This window comes from Bos indicus, chromosome 23 (genome assembly GCF_029378745.1).
Source record: "Bos indicus isolate NIAB-ARS_2022 breed Sahiwal x Tharparkar chromosome 23, NIAB-ARS_B.indTharparkar_mat_pri_1.0, whole genome shotgun sequence".
Classification (NCBI taxonomy): Eukaryota; Metazoa; Chordata; class Mammalia; order Artiodactyla; family Bovidae; genus Bos; species Bos indicus.
The window spans coordinates 14,180,617-14,198,406 of record NC_091782.1 but is presented as its reverse complement, the minus strand read 5'-3'; the positions used below and the strand labels follow the sequence as shown (position 1 = coordinate 14,198,406).

The 17,790-nt window shown below is 40.4% G+C and overlaps 1 protein-coding gene across 4 annotated transcripts in view; it reads right to left on the bottom strand.

Moving 5' to 3' along the window:
- The window catches only part of DNAH8 (dynein axonemal heavy chain 8), a 320,679-nt gene that overhangs the window by 182,205 nt on the left and 120,684 nt on the right, over positions 1-17,790 (bottom strand). For all 4 annotated transcript variants that reach the window (XM_070777905.1, XM_070777908.1, XM_070777907.1 and 1 more), the window contains 6 exons: positions 17,687-17,789; positions 16,364-16,468; positions 15,843-16,004; positions 12,007-12,231; positions 7,485-7,657; positions 5,542-5,720 (listed from right to left, as the gene is read on the bottom strand). In XM_070777905.1, coding sequence (XP_070634006.1) covers positions 5,542-5,720; positions 7,485-7,657; positions 12,007-12,231; positions 15,843-16,004; positions 16,364-16,468; positions 17,687-17,789 — 947 coding nt within the window. The remainder of the gene's footprint in view (positions 1-5,541; positions 5,721-7,484; positions 7,658-12,006; positions 12,232-15,842; positions 16,005-16,363; positions 16,469-17,686; position 17,790) is intronic.

Here is a 17,790-nt window from a genome sequence, read left to right as displayed (position 1 = left end):
ATCTGGCTGTTTATAAAGACATATTTAATTCCAGTGATATAGAGAAGTTTAATTATTTGTACATCATCACCAAAACAATGAAAACAGTATACTGCTGAAATGAAAGTTCAGACTCATCATTCCACCAGGGATGCTGAAGGGTGATAAAAATTGCTTCAGTCTGGATGTGCCACCCCCAGTGGGGATGGAGGTGAGGGAGCTATAATGTTTGGGGAAATTAACAAAATAAGGGATGCCCTATCTGGGTCAGATCACTCTGTCCCATTCTTGTTGCACTGAGAGAAATGCCTGGAAGCTGAGTGAGACAAAGAATGGTCAAAAGATGTTTATTTATTCCTTATGAAACCCAGCACAAAGGAAGACCTGGATACCAGGAACACTGCTCCTGTCTAATCTCAAAGGATGAAAAATCTTTATTATCTTTAACTGCATGAAACACTCTTCTCTCTCCTTTTTTTTAAGCAAGCGAATTGGATTTATTAAAGAGAAGGAAAGTACAAAGCTCTCAGCATAGACACTGAGAGGGGTTAGAGAGTCCCCACAAAACACTCTTCTTTTATTACTGCTTCCACCCACCAACCCCCACTTTTTCTTCTCTCTCCTTTGGGAATTTCCATTTTATGGATATTGGAATTTACATATCTATTCCTATGACCGTGAATTTTTTCTGTCAAACTTTCCATTTCTTTCTGCAATATGCTCTCTTGGCTAGATATTCCAACTCAAAAAAAAAAAACTCAGGTTTTGTTTTTTTCAATTTCTGATTATTCCAATTGTTATTCTTTTCATAGCAGCCTATTTTTTTTTTCTTTAATTGGTTATATGTGACAAATTCTTGAATCTCTCTGAAGCTATTAATTTGAGTTACTTTTGCATTTTCTTCTCATTCCAAATGCAAATTCCTGTTTGCATTGTGTATGGCTGCCTCTGGCGATTGGGGGAAAGGCATGAGAGGCAGGAGAGCTTATCCGCTTGGGTCTGGGGCTTGGGAACTGACCTGGTGCGGTGCTTGCCTCTCTGGCACAACCCCTACCTGGCGATAATCTTTGTCAGGACTCCACCTTCAGAGCATTTCCATGGGGGAGAAATGCTGGAGACAGCCAGTTTCTTTTCTCTTTCTCTGCTTTCTGCTTTACTTTTGGCATTCTAGGATTTACCTGGTGCTCTAGTCTGCACCTCTCAGCCATCTTCAACCAGCCAGGAGTGGCCCACAGAACATTCTCTTTCATTAAGTGATTCTTTGGGTTTAAATTATTTTTTTTTTAAGGACAGGCAATTACAATGAACAATATGGTGAACATCCATGTACCCACCTACCAAATCTTAACAATTTTGCTTCAGATTTCATCCTAAAAAATAAAATACTGGAACTACAATTCAAGTCCATTCTTGGATCCACACTCCCTCCTTCTCCAGAGGTAACTTCTACTATGAATTTGATGTCAACGGTTCTTATGCATGCCTGCTCACGTGCAGTTATTTACAGGCATGCATAACGTTTGGCTTGTTTGGCTTGTTCAAAATTTGTGTGTATCTATTTATTTTTCTATATACTGTATCTATAAAATACTGTATCTGTGCACTGTAAATATATACAGTGTATCATCAAATAAACTGATTTATTTACTGTTCTCTGAAGCAATTCTACCAACTTATACACACAGAAGTACTAAGATTTACAGTTTTACACACCCTTACCAACAGTGGTTTGTTAGACTTTTCATTCTTACCAATTAATAACAGTGAGAACAGCATTGTTTTGTATTTCTTAATGATTTGAAGAAACTCTCTCTCTTTTTTTTTTTTTTTTGGCCATGCCACACACATGTGGAGATCTTAGTTTCCTGACCAGGGGTAGAACCCCTGCCTGCTGCAGTGTAAGTGTGAAGTCTTAACCACTGGACCAACATGGAAGTCTAAAGAAAATCTTTCTTAATGTTAGATATTAATCTTTTGTCAGCCATACATGCTAAAATATCTTCTCCCAGTCTTTGAGAAGTCTATTTAACTTCTCAAAAAGAGACATATCACAAAAGACTGTAAAATTATATACATGCACACACATTCACACACACACACAATTGACCCTTGAACAACACAGGGGTTAGGGGCTTGGACACGCCACAAAGTCGAAAATCCATATATAACTTTGCAGTCAGCCCTCTCACATCCACAGTTCCACATATAGGGGTTCAACCAGCCTGAGGTCGTATAGTACTGGAGTATGTATTTAGTTTAAAAAATCTGTGTATAAGTAGAACTGCACAGTTCAAGTCTGAGTTGTTCAATGTATATATTTTGAACAGGCAAGTAACTAAAGATAAGAGCTGGATGAGCAATCCCATGGTATCTGTTATAGGGATATCCTCCTACCCTGCTTAAATGTATTCATCCTTTCTTTATAGTTTGTGGTTTTTGTATAAAAAGTCCCTTTCTACTCTGAGAACAGATATGTGCCTTTGTTACCTTCTAAAGGTCATACAGGTTTTGCCTATCATAGTTAAGCACTTAATCCCCCAAAATTATTTCTATGCATGTTGTAGGGATTTAATTTTTATATATGCAGGCATCCAATTTCCCTTGTTAAATATTAATCATCCAGGGTACCAGAATGACATTGCAAATTCTATCTCTTCATCACTGATTTTCAATACCACCTTTTCCACATGTCAGTGTTCCTGGCCTATTTCTGCATTCTCTACTATGTTCCACTTGTCTGTTTATCAAGTCGCTTTAGTCATGTCCAACTCTTTGTGACCCTACAGACTGTAGCCCACCAGACTCCTTTGTCCATGGGATTCTCCAGGCAAGAATACTGGAATGGGTTAGCATGCCCTCCTCCAGGGGATCTTCCTGACCCAGGGATCAAACCCTCATCTCTCATGTCTCCTACACTGGCACTGGAGTTCTTTACCACCAGCACTACCTAAGTGATATCCTTCTGAGATTTTCATTTTCTAACTTTTGTTATGGACAATTAAAATAAAATTTGTGTTTATTTCATATTCAAGTAAACTTGCTAAATTCTACTTTCTATAGCTTTGTTGATTTCATTGTTTACAATGTCACTTGTAAATGACAGCCTTTTGTGTTTCTTTCTTTCCAGCCTTTGTACTTTTGCTGTCCCTGTTGTTGTTCCTTAATGCACTGGGTAGGATGCAGAACACAGTGGTGAGTGGAAGGAATAGCGATGGAAATCCTCATCTTATACCTTGTCTCAGAGAACGCTTTCAAATTTTCAGTACCACAATGTTTGCCGTGGGTGTCCTTTATCAAGTGAGCTATGTGGATGGATATCTGGGGAAAGAATCTAAAGATCAGCAGGCATAAGGTGGAGGGAGTGTGCTTCGGGATGTTTGAGAAACATCACAAAGGTCAGCGTGGCTGCAGCAGAGACAGTGTGGGGACAGTGTCAGGAGACGAGATGAGAAGGGCAGAGCGATGCCACAGGGAAGGGCAGGTGTGACTGTACAAAACAATACGAGGACCAGCGTAAGGATTTCGGCTCTTATTGTGAGCGAAGCCAGGGCCCGGCTTTCAGTAGAAGAGTGTCGTGACCTGACTTACAATTAGAAGGCTCTAGATTTGAGATTAGAATGGAGAGCACAGGGGTAAACTCAGGGAGACCAATTAGGAACCTTATTGGAGCAGCATAGGCGAGAGATAATGATTGGCTTGAACCAGGATGACAGCAGCGGGATAATAAAAGGCGGCTGGTGCTAGATGTGTTCTGAAAGTAGAGCTAATAGTGTTTGCTGACAGTTGGACATGAGCATGAGAGAAAGAGAGGTGAAAAGGATAAGTCAAAGATTTCTGTTTAAGTATCTGGAAGAATAGAGTGGGTATTTAGTGTGTCAAGGAAGGCTGAAGAAGAAGTCGAGATGGGGAGGGGGGATCGGAAGTTTGGTTTGGGATTCAGTGACTCTGGACCTGTTAGATATTTAAGGGGCAATGTCAAGGATCAGGTATCAGTTGTATTATGTGAATTCAGAGTTTCAAGGGGAAGTCCAAGATAAGATGTAAATTTGATCATTTAGATAGCATTTAATGTTTATTGCTGGGAGAAATATCAATGACCCTAGATATGCAGATGATACTACTCTACTGGTAGAAAGTGAAAAGGAACTAAAGAGCCTCTTGATGAGGGTGAAAGAGGAGAGTGAAAAAGCTGACTTAAAACTCAACATTCAAAAAACTAACATCATGGCATCCCATCCCATCACTTCATGGCAAATAGATGGGGAGACAACGGAAACAGTAACAGACTTTATTTTCTTGGGCTCCAAAATCACTGCAGATGGTGACTGCAGCCATGAAGTTAAAAGACGCTTGCTTCTTGGAAGGAAAACCATGACAAACCTAGACAACATATTAAAAAGCAGAGACATCATTTTGTTGACAAAAGTTTATATAGTCAAAGCTATGGTTTTTCCAGTAGTCATGTACAGATGTGAGTTGGACAAAGAAGGCTGGATGATAGAGAAGTGATGCTTTCAAATTGTCATGCTGGAGAAGACTCCTGAGAGTCCCTTGAACTACAAGGAGAGCAAACCAGTCAATTCTAAAGGAAATCAACCCTGAATATTCATTGGAAGGGTTGATACTTAAGCTGGAGCTCCAATACTTTGGCCACCTGATGTGGAGAGCAGACTCTTTGGAAAAGACCCTGATGCTGGGAAAGATTGAGGGCAGGAGGAGAAGGGAGCAACAGAAGATGAGATGGTTAGACAGCATCACTGACTCAATGGACATGAGTTTGAGCAAACTCTGGGAGATAGTGAAGGACAGGGAAGCCTGGGGCACTGCAGTCCATGGGGTTGCAAACATTCAGACATGACTTGGTGACCGAATAACAACAAAAGTGTGGGTCTGCATGAGACCACCAGAGAAGACCAACAAGGCCTGAGTTCTAAGACTGAAATGCTCCCTAATCTTTTTTCTTTGTCCATCTGAAACCATCTGCCATCTATCTTTCCAGATTTTATCAATATTTCCCATCTGCCAGTACCCCTCTCCCTTCTTGTGTTCCAGTGTTACCATCCTTTTAAAAAAATATTTCAGTAATTCCCTGGTGGTCCAGTGGTTAGGATTCTGTGCTTTTACTGCCAAGGGCCCGGGTTTGATCACTGGTCAGGGAACTAAAATCCCATAAGCTTCACAGTGCAGCCAAAAATAAATAAATAGTAAAAATCTTTATTTCAGTGTGATTTAATGCGATAAAGGAAGTCACATGTGTCATCAGTTTGCTATCCTGATCTTATCTCCTCCACCATTGTTTCAGGCAGTATTAAATTGATTCTGTTTTCATAATCTAATACACATTCAACTCATGGACTGTAATGCCAGAAGTAGTATTGAATGATATTTAATTGATGATACCCAGCCATTTTTGGCCCAGAAAAATGGCAATATCATATGCATCAATCTACATTAATTTTGCTTATGTGGGACACTATCACTTTAGACTTCTATCAGAAAATACCATTTAAATGCAATAAAAATAAATCCACCAAAAATAACACAACAGTGTTTGACACTTGCCTTTAAAAATCCTTCCTAGCCCTCTGAAATCCATTTGATCTGAGCAATTAAACACGACCACATATTTCCCCAAACATCTTCCCATGTCTTTCGTCGTTTCGGTTTTGCCAGTGCCCGCAGGTCCTGCTGGAGCCCCTCCCATGTTCATTCCCAAAGCCTGTGCCAAAGTGATGTAGCACCTGCAAACGTGAAGCAGACAAAGCGTGGATGTGAGCTAACACGCGTTACAGTGAAGCACAAGCAGAAGTCTGATGTGATTGAAATGAGACCGTTCGTTTTAGAGTTTGAGCCACCCCCATTAGAGGGGCTTCCCCGGTGGTGCTAGTGGTAAAGAACCGGCCTGTCAATGCCAGAGTCATAAGAGATGCAGGTTCGATCCCTGGGTCAGGAAGATCCCCTGGAGAGGGGAACGGCAACCCACTCCAGTATTCTTGCCTGGAAAATGCCTTGGGCAGAGGAGCCTAGCAGGCTACAGTCCATTGGATGACAAAGAGTCGGACATGACTGAGCTACTAATGCTTTCTCATAAGAGATGGGCAACCAAACAAGGCTGGAGTAGCTGGTATTCATTAGAAGTAATACAGGGTTTGCAAAGGTGTGCAACCCTGACGTAAAACCTGCAGGCCTTCCTTGCACTGTGGTCAGGAGAAATCTGAAGTCAGAGAATCAAGTAAGTGGTGGTGTGCTGGCAGATGTTTAACAATGAGCCCTCTAGGAAAAATAAAATAAAGCTGATTTCTGTTTTTTGGCCTCGCCACATGGCATGCAGGGTCTCAGTTCCCCAAGCAAGGATAGAACCTGTGTCCTCTGCAGTGGAGGTGCTGAGTCCTACTACTGGACCACCAGGAAATTCCAAGCCTAATTTTTTACATCTGCTGATTTCTGTGGCATAAATACGTCCATCGTGGCCAGTGGCAACGCTGGCAATGTGATAGCACAAAACTGGGAAGAAGAGCATGACGTTGGCTCTTGCAGACTAGTACAAGCCAGCTCCGCCAGCACACCACTGCCGGGAAACCATGTTACTGTGAAGTGTTTCACTCACTTAGACACATGTACAGAACACTGTAATGAATCCCCTGGTATCCATAATGCAGCTTCAGTTACATTTGTTTCAGATCTAAGCAAACTTAGTAAAGCTTCATGTGACATGAAGCTTTATACATAAACATCAGTCGAAGGGAAAACAGCCTGAAAAATTTAAACTGTGATGGAACCGGACATATAAAGGGAGGTTGGATGAGTCTAGAAGACGCTGAAGACATAATTTTGCTGTATCATAATTTTACCTGGTGTCGGCTCTATTTAAAAATAACAGCAGAATTAGCTGTTCTGTGACCCAGTTTAAGTCGATTCTACAAACATTTACTGTCTCCTACACATGGCATACAGAACCAGGTATTTGCAGGACATGTAAGAATGGCAAAGACCCTGGACTTGTCTAGTGTCATGTACTAGAAAGAATGGCGAGGGGATGTGCCATTAACTGATTATTCACTCAGACCTGGCCAAGAAACATCACTTCAGGAATGAACTTCCACATATGAAAAACCAGAAGACACCGTTTCCAAGGTGTACCTTCCTTCTTTGCCATTCTAATGACCCTCTTTAAGGCTCTAGAGACATTTGTCCATCCTGTAATCTCAACTTTATTACTCAACGGCTTTTTTCTTTCCTTTTTTTTTTTTTCAACTTCATTACTAAACTTCTCATAGTCAACATTCAAGCATCCTTTTATTGTTTTATTTTTTTCTATTTCATAAAAATTTAACCTATAGGTACTTTGAAATAATGATAGTTATTTCATTGTTAAACTTTGATGAGCTAGCCCAGACCTGACACGACAGCAATATGCTTTTGTTAACATTTCAAATGCAAATTTAAGACAATTGTAAGTACATGATTTAATTACAAGAATGGAATAACAAAAATGAGTTTCCTACCGATCTGTTAACGGGGTGATAACAAGACGATCAGTGCATCCCAGAAATTCATTCTGGTAAATAAAGTCAACATCTGTAATAGACACCACTGTTTGATCCAAATCTTCCTTAAAGTAAAATCTACTCTGTTTTAGCCATTCAAAATCAGTAACAGATCTGATATGCATTTTTACCTTAAAAACATGAAATACAAAGAGATTACATACTGAATTGCAATAGCATAAAATGTAGCATATAGGCAATTTTTATTCACTCATTCATTAGTTGATTCTTGTCACTGAATATATATTTACTGAGTCTTTCCTTGGAATGAATATTTGATGAGTCTTTCCTTGGAGTGCTGTGCTGGGTAAACAAAGACAGACACAGTTCCTGGCTTCTGAAGATGACAAGTCAGGGCAAAAGACAAATCAGATGAACAAGCAAATGCAATAAAGTAGGGAAAGAAACTCAAGGTCATGAAATGATGTAGCAAGAAGACCTCCCCTAGTCTAGGTCTGAGGGAGATACTCAGAGAAAGAAACATCTAAACTACCCCGCAAAAACAGTAGGAATTAGCTGAGGAAATAAAACAGAAGGCATGAGAAGGCAAAATATTCTAGACAAAGACCCAGAAGATGTGGCTGGTGTGTTCAAGAAATTGAAGGAAGTTCAGTACTGCTGAGGCGTCCAGGACTCTGGAGAAAGAGTGAGAGCTGAGGCTTCACAGGGCAGAGGAAAGGGGTTGGGCACTGTCCTCACGGCAGTGGGAGAGGCATGGCCCTGTATGCACACACGCCTTCTTGTACCAGCACTGTGGCCAAACCAATCAATCTGCCCAGCCATCAGCTTATACCCATGGGCCAAGAGGCTTATACCCATGGGAGGCCAAGAGGCTCCCACCACCATGGATGCAAGAGACAGAAACCTGATGAGCACGTTCAGGAGCAACATCCCACCACAATAAGTTCTACGGTGCCTAATGACTTTCCATCAGCAAACCTGGAGAAACCCCAGTCCTGCCCACTCAGGGGAATCAATATAAGTGGCAAGTGGTCCCTTTCACTGCTTCTCCACCCAGGGGCCCAATTCCAGGTCATTCAGCTGACACTGAAAAATAGACTCCGGCAACTATACAATGCTCAGTTCTCCATCTCATGAAGTCTTCATGCTATTTAATTTTTGCTATTGTTTCATTGTCTATGATCTGGCTCCCCCCTCCAGTTAAGAATTCTATCTTCCCTTCTAAAGAATAGTTTGTATTCACCACCTTAAAAGGACTACTTTCAGGTAACAGTCCAGTGCCACCCGCAGGGACTCTGTTCTCTAGCACAGGACCCTCAGCCATGGAGATGTAGTCAGCTAGCTGCTTGCAACAGTCCTATTGGATGGTAAAGAGGGGATAGACTGGGGCTTGCCTGGTTGTCAAATAGTTAAGAATCTGCCTGCCGGGGACAGGCAGGGGACACAAGTTTGATCCCTGGTCCAGGAACTAAGATCCTACATGCCATGAGGCAACTAAGCCCATGTGCCCCAAGTCTGAGCCTGCATGCCCTAGGGTCCATCCTCTGCAACAACAGAAGTCACCACAATGAGAAGCCCATGTACCACAGCTAGAGAGCAGCATTCGCCGCAACTAGAGAAAGCTTGCACATAGCAACAAAGAACCAGCACAGCCAAAAATAAATAAAAATAAGTACACTTTTAAAAATAAAGAGGGGGTCGAGGAGGAAAGTATAAAGAAGAATAGCGGATATTTATTGAGTTGTTACTGTATATCAAAATACATTATGTTCTAAGCATTATACATGGAGAAATAAAATGCATATATGTGGGCTACAAGATACTATTTTACTTGGAATGCAAACTGAGCATGAGTTCACTAGCAATTGAGATAAAAAGAAAAACAGCTTCATAGTTTTAACTATGTGTATAGTTTCTTAAAAAAAAAAAAAAAACCATTCTGTAAGGAAAGTAAAGCTATGCTCAGCCTTTTTATTTTAAAAAGAAGGTTCTTCCATGAGACCTCAACTTTAAGAGACAGTGAGAAATGTACAAATATTCTCAATTACATTCATAGCAGGTATAGTAATGGATTCCATATGACTTCTTCTTGAAGTGGATTTCAAGGAAAACCAAAGTATAATGGTAATGCAATTAAGCAAATCTGTAGAAGGCCAAAGCAATACGGTCTAAGTATGTGGCTCTTTGATGATTAGCATGAACCAGAGAAATTCTAGAGCAGTGTTTCTTGAGCTTTAATATGCTTATGAATCACCTGGAAGTTGTCCTGAAATACAGAGGATGATTCAGTAGGTCTGCAGAGGGGTATGGTGGGGAGGCTGAAGATTCTGCTTTTCAAACAAGCTCCTAGATGAGGCCAGCACAACCGGTGGTCATACATACTTTGAGAAAGAAGGATCTAGACTACAGGGGAATAAAATGGATTCCATGCCCTTCAATCTTCAGTAAATACAACTTATCTGATCAGAACTTTTGATACAAGTTGGAAACAGATAGCCTGGGAATCATAGTCTCCAAAAAATGGGCCCCAAGTTGCATGAACTGTGGGTCTCTGATGAAGGAAAAAGATACCTTAAAGACAGATCAAGTCAGGGACTTCCCTGGTGGTCCAGTGGTTAAGAATCTGCCTGCCAGTGCAGGGGACACGGGTTCAAGCCCTGGTCTGGGAACTAAGATCCCACATGCCGTGGGGCAACTAAGCCTGAGAGCCACAGCAACTGAAGCCCGTGAGCCTAGAGCCCATGCCCTGTACAAGAGAAGTCACCATAATGAGACGCCAGTGCACCTCCACCGGAGAGTAGTCCTCACTTGCCACCACTAGAGAAAGCCTGCTCACAGCAATGAAGAGCCCACGCACCCCAGCAAAGACCCAGCTCAGCCAAGAAATGAATAAAAAAAAATTTAAGAAATAAAGTAGAGCAGCATGTTCAGAATTTTTTAAAAAAAGTTAAACAGAATAATGCAATGGTAGTCAAAAATGAAGCTAGTCAAAATGATGGAATATCAAAACTACCTGGGCCTCCTATCCCATAATAGACAACTACTGCTCAAGACCACTTGTTAGGGTCCTGTTTCCAAAGGGAATTCAAATATCCCTTCTACTCCCACTCTGCAGAACCTTGCCCAGATCAAGCCCATGAAGACTTGTCAGACACGATCACCTGAACAGCCATAGGAGTGCCCTGAAACTTGGTTCTACTCAATCTACACTTTTTTCACAACTGGCTCATCTGTTGGAGGAGCTAATCTAGAAGACATGGCTTCAGGTGGACCCATGAGCTGGATGGACCCTCACCCCCTTCTCTGTCCCTGGAATAGGCGTTCTGCCTACTGTTCCCATAGTGGGAACTATTTTCATGGATGCACCCTTGAGAGAGGAACATGCCGTTGAGACCATCTGGATGGTACAGGAGGTAGTTAAGGCCTCCATACAAACTTATAAGGTTCTGGCAGACAATGAAATAGAGTTACAGATATAGAAAACAAACCTACCAGGGGGTAAGTGGGGAGGGATAAATTGGGAGATCAGGATAGACATATACACACTGCTGCTGCTGCTGCTAAGTCGCTTCAGTCGTGTCTGACTCTGTGCGACCCCAGAGACAGCAGCCCACCAGGCTTCCCCATCCCTGGGATTTTCCAGGCAAGAACACTGGAATGGGTTGCCATTTCCTTCTCCAATGCATGAAAGTGAAAAGTGAAAGTGAAGTCGCTCAGTCGTGTCCGACTCCTAGCGACTCCATGGACTGCAGCCTACCAGGCTCCTCTGTCCATGGATTTTCCAGGCAAGAGTACTGGAGTGGGGTGCCATTGCCTTCTCCGTATATACACACTATTATATACAAAATAGGTAACTAATAAAGACCTACTGAATAGCACAGGAAACTCTACTCAATACACTGTAATGGGGTAAGAATCTAAAAAAGGGGAGGGATATGGATATGTATAACTCATTCACTTTGCTGTACAGCAGAAACTAACACAACACTGTAAATCAACTATATTTCAAGAAAATTATTTTAAAAATTCTGGCAGACAAATGCAGAGATTTAGTCCTCTAGAGGCTGCCCAAGCCTCATTAAGTATTCAATGAATTTCCTCACTAATATTGCTAACTACCAATCTGGAGTGGCATGCCTCTTTCTTCAGATTCTTCTTGCCCTCTGAGCGCAGGGGCCAAGTCATGAACGAACATTGCCATAACTCACAACCAAGCGCACCTAAATTATATCATATCCCTGGTTATTGGCTTAAAGAAACAGTTCAAATTACATCAGTTGATTCCAGACTTTCAGAATGTCAAAACTGAATACACATACATGACTGTTAAAACTACCAAATATATCAGTATATGTTTGTAGACACTGTATAGGCAAAGCTGGTTGTGAGAAAGGACCAAACAGATGCAAGATTCATATAAGCTACGAAGTATGTATAATACTTAACTGTTAATTATTAGAAGCACTAACTTTTAATTAATACACTAGATTACTTTAAATTAAGAAAAAAAATACTTTACCAAGTCATCAAAAATATCTCTCTGATGCACATGGATGGTAATTAGAGTCTCAAATTTCACTCTATCAAACTTGCTCAGGTCATGTGTTGTCTGACTAATGAGAGTATTTAGAATATCCAAAAATTTCTGGTTTGTCACTTGCATGATTTTCCTGTCATCTTTTGCATTATTTAAAGCCTCTTCTGAATCATGTGTCCACAACATCTGAATTCCCAGAAGCCCAACCTAGAAATCCAGCAGACAAATAAGTTTACCAAATATTTAAAGCACACCTGTAATAAAATCTAGTGGTCACTTATTCACACTGAGGTGGACAGTCTTCTTGATTTTAAACTAAAAAAGGGACATGCATTTCTTCACTCTCAAAGGGGAAAATCACTGAAAGTTCAAACAATTGATTATTTATTTCAATGTGGATGGATAATAATTTAAACAACTGCTACAATTTATGCAATTATATATGCATTAATGGAAGATGCTTGGGGAATTTTTCTATAGAGGGCTTGAGACCCATATACCTTCATACAATTACTTTCCTTTCTAAAAAAAAATAAATGGAAATAATATATTATTGTGTATTTTTCTTCAGCAGAGTTTTCCAAAGGTTTATTTGTATCTTCTAAAAAGGATATGCTGTCTATCTCTTTCCTTAATCTCATTCTAATATCCTTATCTTTTATGTACATCTACTTCTCTTTCTACATATAGATCTACAAGAGACAGAGATAGAGACAAAAAGTCAGATAGGGGGAAGCTTGTCCTTTGTCTCCTGAAGAAGGCATAGGAAAACTGTAAGTTGATGCTCACCTTACCTACGATTTCTGCCCCAGGAAAGGAAATGAAAGCGGTCAGAACTTGCCCTCCCCTCACCCCCTCGTCTGCAACAACCGTCCCTTTGGGATCTTCTGTTCTTCCCCAGAGTCAGGCAACATATCCAAGACCATTTGAACCAAAGAGGAATTCCACATCTGGTAGAGGAAGGAAAGTGTGCAAGTGGCGTATGGATTCTACAGGCATGGCGTTCAGTGTAGGTAAAGCAGGAATTCATGATACAGGATGCTCGGGGCTGGTGCACTGGGATGACCCAGAGGGATGGTATGGGGAGGGAGGTGGGAGGGGGGTTCAGGATGGAGAACACGTATACACCCGTGGCGGATTCATGTTGATGTATGGCAAAACCAATACAATATGTAAAGTAATTAGCCTCCAATTAAAATAAATAAACTAAAAAAAAAAAAAAAAACCCTCTCCTTATCCTTGCTTCCTCTGGAACATCAATAATTTTCCTGCTAGAGCAGTGGCCAATCTTGGGTCTGCAGGTGAAGGTAAACGAAGCCCTGGGGTGGAAAGGAAATAGTTGCTATCAGGAAGCTCCAGATAGCAGATTCTCTTTGCACAAAGCAGAGGGAAACAAGGCAGAAACGACAGTGCAAGGCTATCTGATTTAAAAACTGACTATAAATTATGTTTCTCACTAGGTTTAAGAAGGCAGGGGACATCATGGTGAAAACTGAAGGATGTTTCATTACAATAAAAAATGAAATAAAAATAAAAAACAAAATTCTCATCAATATTATTTGGTGTTTATGATGAGCACATTAAAAAATACTGAAAAGGAACACACTAAAATACTGTCATCATTTCCAGGTGGTGGAAATATGGGAAAATTTTCTTTTCACTTTTATATTCTTCAAATGTTTCCAAATTTTTCCAAAAAGGATCCATTGTGTTCAAAATCTTCAAAATGCATTTGAGAAAAAAGGTGAAATTTTAAACAATTTCAGATAAAAAATTAACACAGTAACAGAAAAATTGATTCTGGAAAACTGCTTTCTAAAATGCAATTTAAAGAGAGTAATATATATATTTAATGAATATATTAAATAAGTATATATTGAATGAAAATACAGAAAATGAATATATATATTCATTACTCTTTAAAGCAATTTTTCCATACAACTGAAATTTGCCTACTACAATGTTACGATTTTTATCTAAAAATCTTTTATCTAAAAATACATACACACATTATACAAAAGTCCTAAAAGTTGGTCAATTTTCCTATTATATCCTGTCCAACTTCACCACTACTTTAAATTTGCTTTTCAGCTTTTCCAACTGTAATGCTATATCTCCTAATTGTAATCATGCTTTCCTGCAGGAGGGAAACTATGTTGATTTAGCCTAAGGAGCTATTTTCCTTAGCTATCAAATACAGAATTTTATAAAGCTTTGTCACAAAGGTAATAATGCTAATAAGAATAATAAAGCTTTCGAAGAATATTATAGAACACAAAACAATATTAATGCATTCTCTTCAGTGGAGATTGACTCTGTATTCATGCTTGTGTCATCTGAATAATTTCATAACATTTCAGCTGTCTCCACTGTGTGTGCAGTAATTCAGGATTTGGGGCTTGGGATGGGAAGAGCAGCTGGGTTTTGCTAAACCCGCCTATATTTTTCTTGCCTTCTAGTCATGAAATTAAAAGACGCTTACTCCTTGGAAGGAAAGTTATGACCAACCTAGATAGCATGTTAAAAAGCAGAGACATTACTTTGTCGACAAAGGTCTGTCTAGTCAAGGCTATGGTTTTTCCTGTGGTCATGTATGGATGTGAGAGTTGGACTGTGAAGAAGGCTGAGCACCGAAGAATTGATGCTTTTGAACTGTGGTGTTGGAGAAGACTGTTGAGAGTCCCTTGGACTGCAAGGAGATCCAACCAGTCCATCCTAAAGGAGATCAGTCCTGGGTGTTCATTGGAAGGACTGATGCTGAACCTAAAACTCCAATACTTTGGCCACCTGATGCAAAGAGCTGACTCACTTGAAAAGACCCTGATGCTGGGAAAGATTGAGGGCAGGAGGAGAAGGGGACAACAGAGGATGAGATGGTTGGATGGCATCACCGATTCAATGGACATGGGTTTGGGTGGACTCTGGGAGTTGGTGATGGACAGGGACGCCTGGCGTGCTGTGCTTCATGGGGTCACAAAGAGTCGGACATGACTGAGCGACTCACAACTGAGCAATTCAGAACTAAACTGAATTGATCCCTCACTGTCTCTGACCAAGATCACAAATCATCACTCTTCATTTACCTTGGCTGAAAATGTAATGAAACTGTTACTTCTTCATTTGCCATATCCAGTTTTAATAACACCTGGCACATGACACCACACTTCTAAGAGTCAAAGGGCAGGAGGGCTTTTCACGAAAACACCTGCTCCAGCCTCTTCAATGTCTTTTCTCTAAAACCTTAGCTCATGAGAAGAACTTCACCAGATTATGCCAATTTTTAACTACTTGAAGGGAAAATAAACAAAAGGCAAGATGGATTTCATTTCAGGAAAAGATATGGTTACTCCTTTTATATATGTCCATATCTGTATCTGCATCTATATTTATCTACGTATGGATAGAGATAGGTGTTTTTATACATAGACAGGTGTCTTTTGTACAAGATGAAATTTCTCATTAGTCCTTTAGTCTCCGTGAAGATCCTCAATGATGGGAGCAGTGCAAACCCTATTCTGGGGGACGGGGTGGGTTGGACTAGAGTGGTGGAGGAGAGGACAAGTGTGAGGGTGGGCCTCTCTAGCTTGTTGAAAGCTAGAACGGCTTCCTTGGAGAAGGGAATGGCAGCCCACTCCAGTATTCCTGCCTGGAGAATTCCATGGACAGAGGAGCCTGGGGGGCTACAGTCCAGAGGGTCACAAAGAGTTGAACGTGACTGAGCAACTAAGACACACAGAACAGCTCCGCACTGTCAGGCTGTCTGTCTCCTGAATACCTGTCCCCCTTATTTCTACTCGTTGAATGTCATGTAGTCTCACCTGTGCCGGAAAGTGATTGAGGAAAGGTAACAGCTGAAATCCTGAATCACTGATTTGATAGAATGCGGATCGAATTATATTATGCAATGACGACATCTGCATTTTTAATAGGTCCAGAAGCCAAATCTCCACGGGACCTTTGGCCATAACAGGACTATCCAACTGAAACAGTATATTACAAATAGGTTACAAATATATAGTAATTTGATATTTTTACAAATGTCCTAAATCACAGTACCTCGAGACAAAGCAAACAATTTCACACAAAATACTTAAAACATGAGTAAAATTAATTAATAATGTAGCAAGAAGTATAAAGATCATTTGGTCTAAAACTTTCATTGTATAGGTGATAAAATGAATCTCAGAGAAATTAAATGAGTTATCTAAACTAGTCTGTAACAAAGCCAGGAAAGACTACAGAACTAGAACCTGACTCAACTCCCTCCCTTTCTCTCATAAGAGAACTGCATTCTACATTTTAAAGAAACCCTAACAAAATTTTAATCAAGTTAAATTACAATGATTTTTTCTCCTTCTCTTGATATGACAGCCATGATACGATCGTAGTCTTTTGCATGAAAGGTCACCTCATTTATGTTGTCAGACACTGCAGGGAGATGTGGCTATAAGAGAGCACAAGACAGAGCAAACACATCATACATGAGGTTAGACACAAAAGCTGCAGGAGACATGGGTTCAGTCCCTGGGTTGGGAAGATTCCCCTGGGAGAGGAAATGGCAACCTACTCCAGTATTCTCGCCTGGATAATTCCATGGACAGAGAAGTCTGGCGGGCTACAGTCCATGGGATGGCAAAGAGTCAGACACGATGGGTCAACTGAGCATGCATGCAAACACAAAAGCCATTGAGACATTTCTTAAAAGCTTTGCTTTTTTTTTTTTAATATTTGTAAAAGATTAAGAATTTACTTCACTGTCTCAAAAAAAAAAAAAAAAAACAAAAACCAACCTCTTCTTTGACCCTTGACTGACTTGGAAGCCCACTTTTTAAAATCCAGCCATATACAGTGTTTCCTCCAAGACCTACAGATGCCCATCCTCTTACATTATGGAGGTTGAACCAGTAACTGCCATCTTCCTCCCACTGGAGACTGAACCACACTGTCCCTGTCCCCTTCCCTCCCAGGGACAGGTCAGTCCTTCTCTCTTGGCTCTGTGTCTGCCTTACACAGCTTCTACTTCCTTCCTGTCCTTTCTCATCCCCACAACTCCCTGGAAACCAACAAGGAAGGTATTATTAGCTGTTTCCCAGCTTCCCAAACCAGAAATGGTCCTGGGATGGGGTTTCAGTGCCTCCACTCTCAGTTCTCTGTAGTTTTTCTCTTCCCCCTGGAATTACTGCCCTTCGAAATGGCTAAAAGCATTTGAGAAGCATTCTGGACAGGAAAAAAGGGACACATTTAAACCACAATCCCTATCTGATCTAAGAATATTTAGATTTAAATACTCATAACAATGAGTTACATTTAGTGAGCACATACTTTATGTCAGGTACTTTTGATGCATTATCTTGCTTAATTCTTATGACAAGCCTATGAGGTGGAAATGATTAATATTCTGATTTTACAGACAAGAAAACTGAGACACAGGAAAATTAAGTAACTGGCTAAGATCATCCAACTGGTGAGTTGCATAATTGATGGCTCTTGCCTCCAGCTGATGGGCTCCAGATCCAAAGAAAATGAGGCATTTTATAACCAATGTCATTTTTAACACTCTTCTTTCCTGACTGTACTTTTCAGATGTTAACTTCATTTTTATTTTTTATTACACAGGCTATGGAAAAAAAGGATTTAGGTAACAGAAATTTAGATGACACACCTGGATGGTATGGGAATCACTGGCTTGTCCAAGAATTTCCAGGAGAACTGGATCAGACACAAAGAAGAATCTTGGAAATAGTAATCGCTTCTTCTCCAAATACC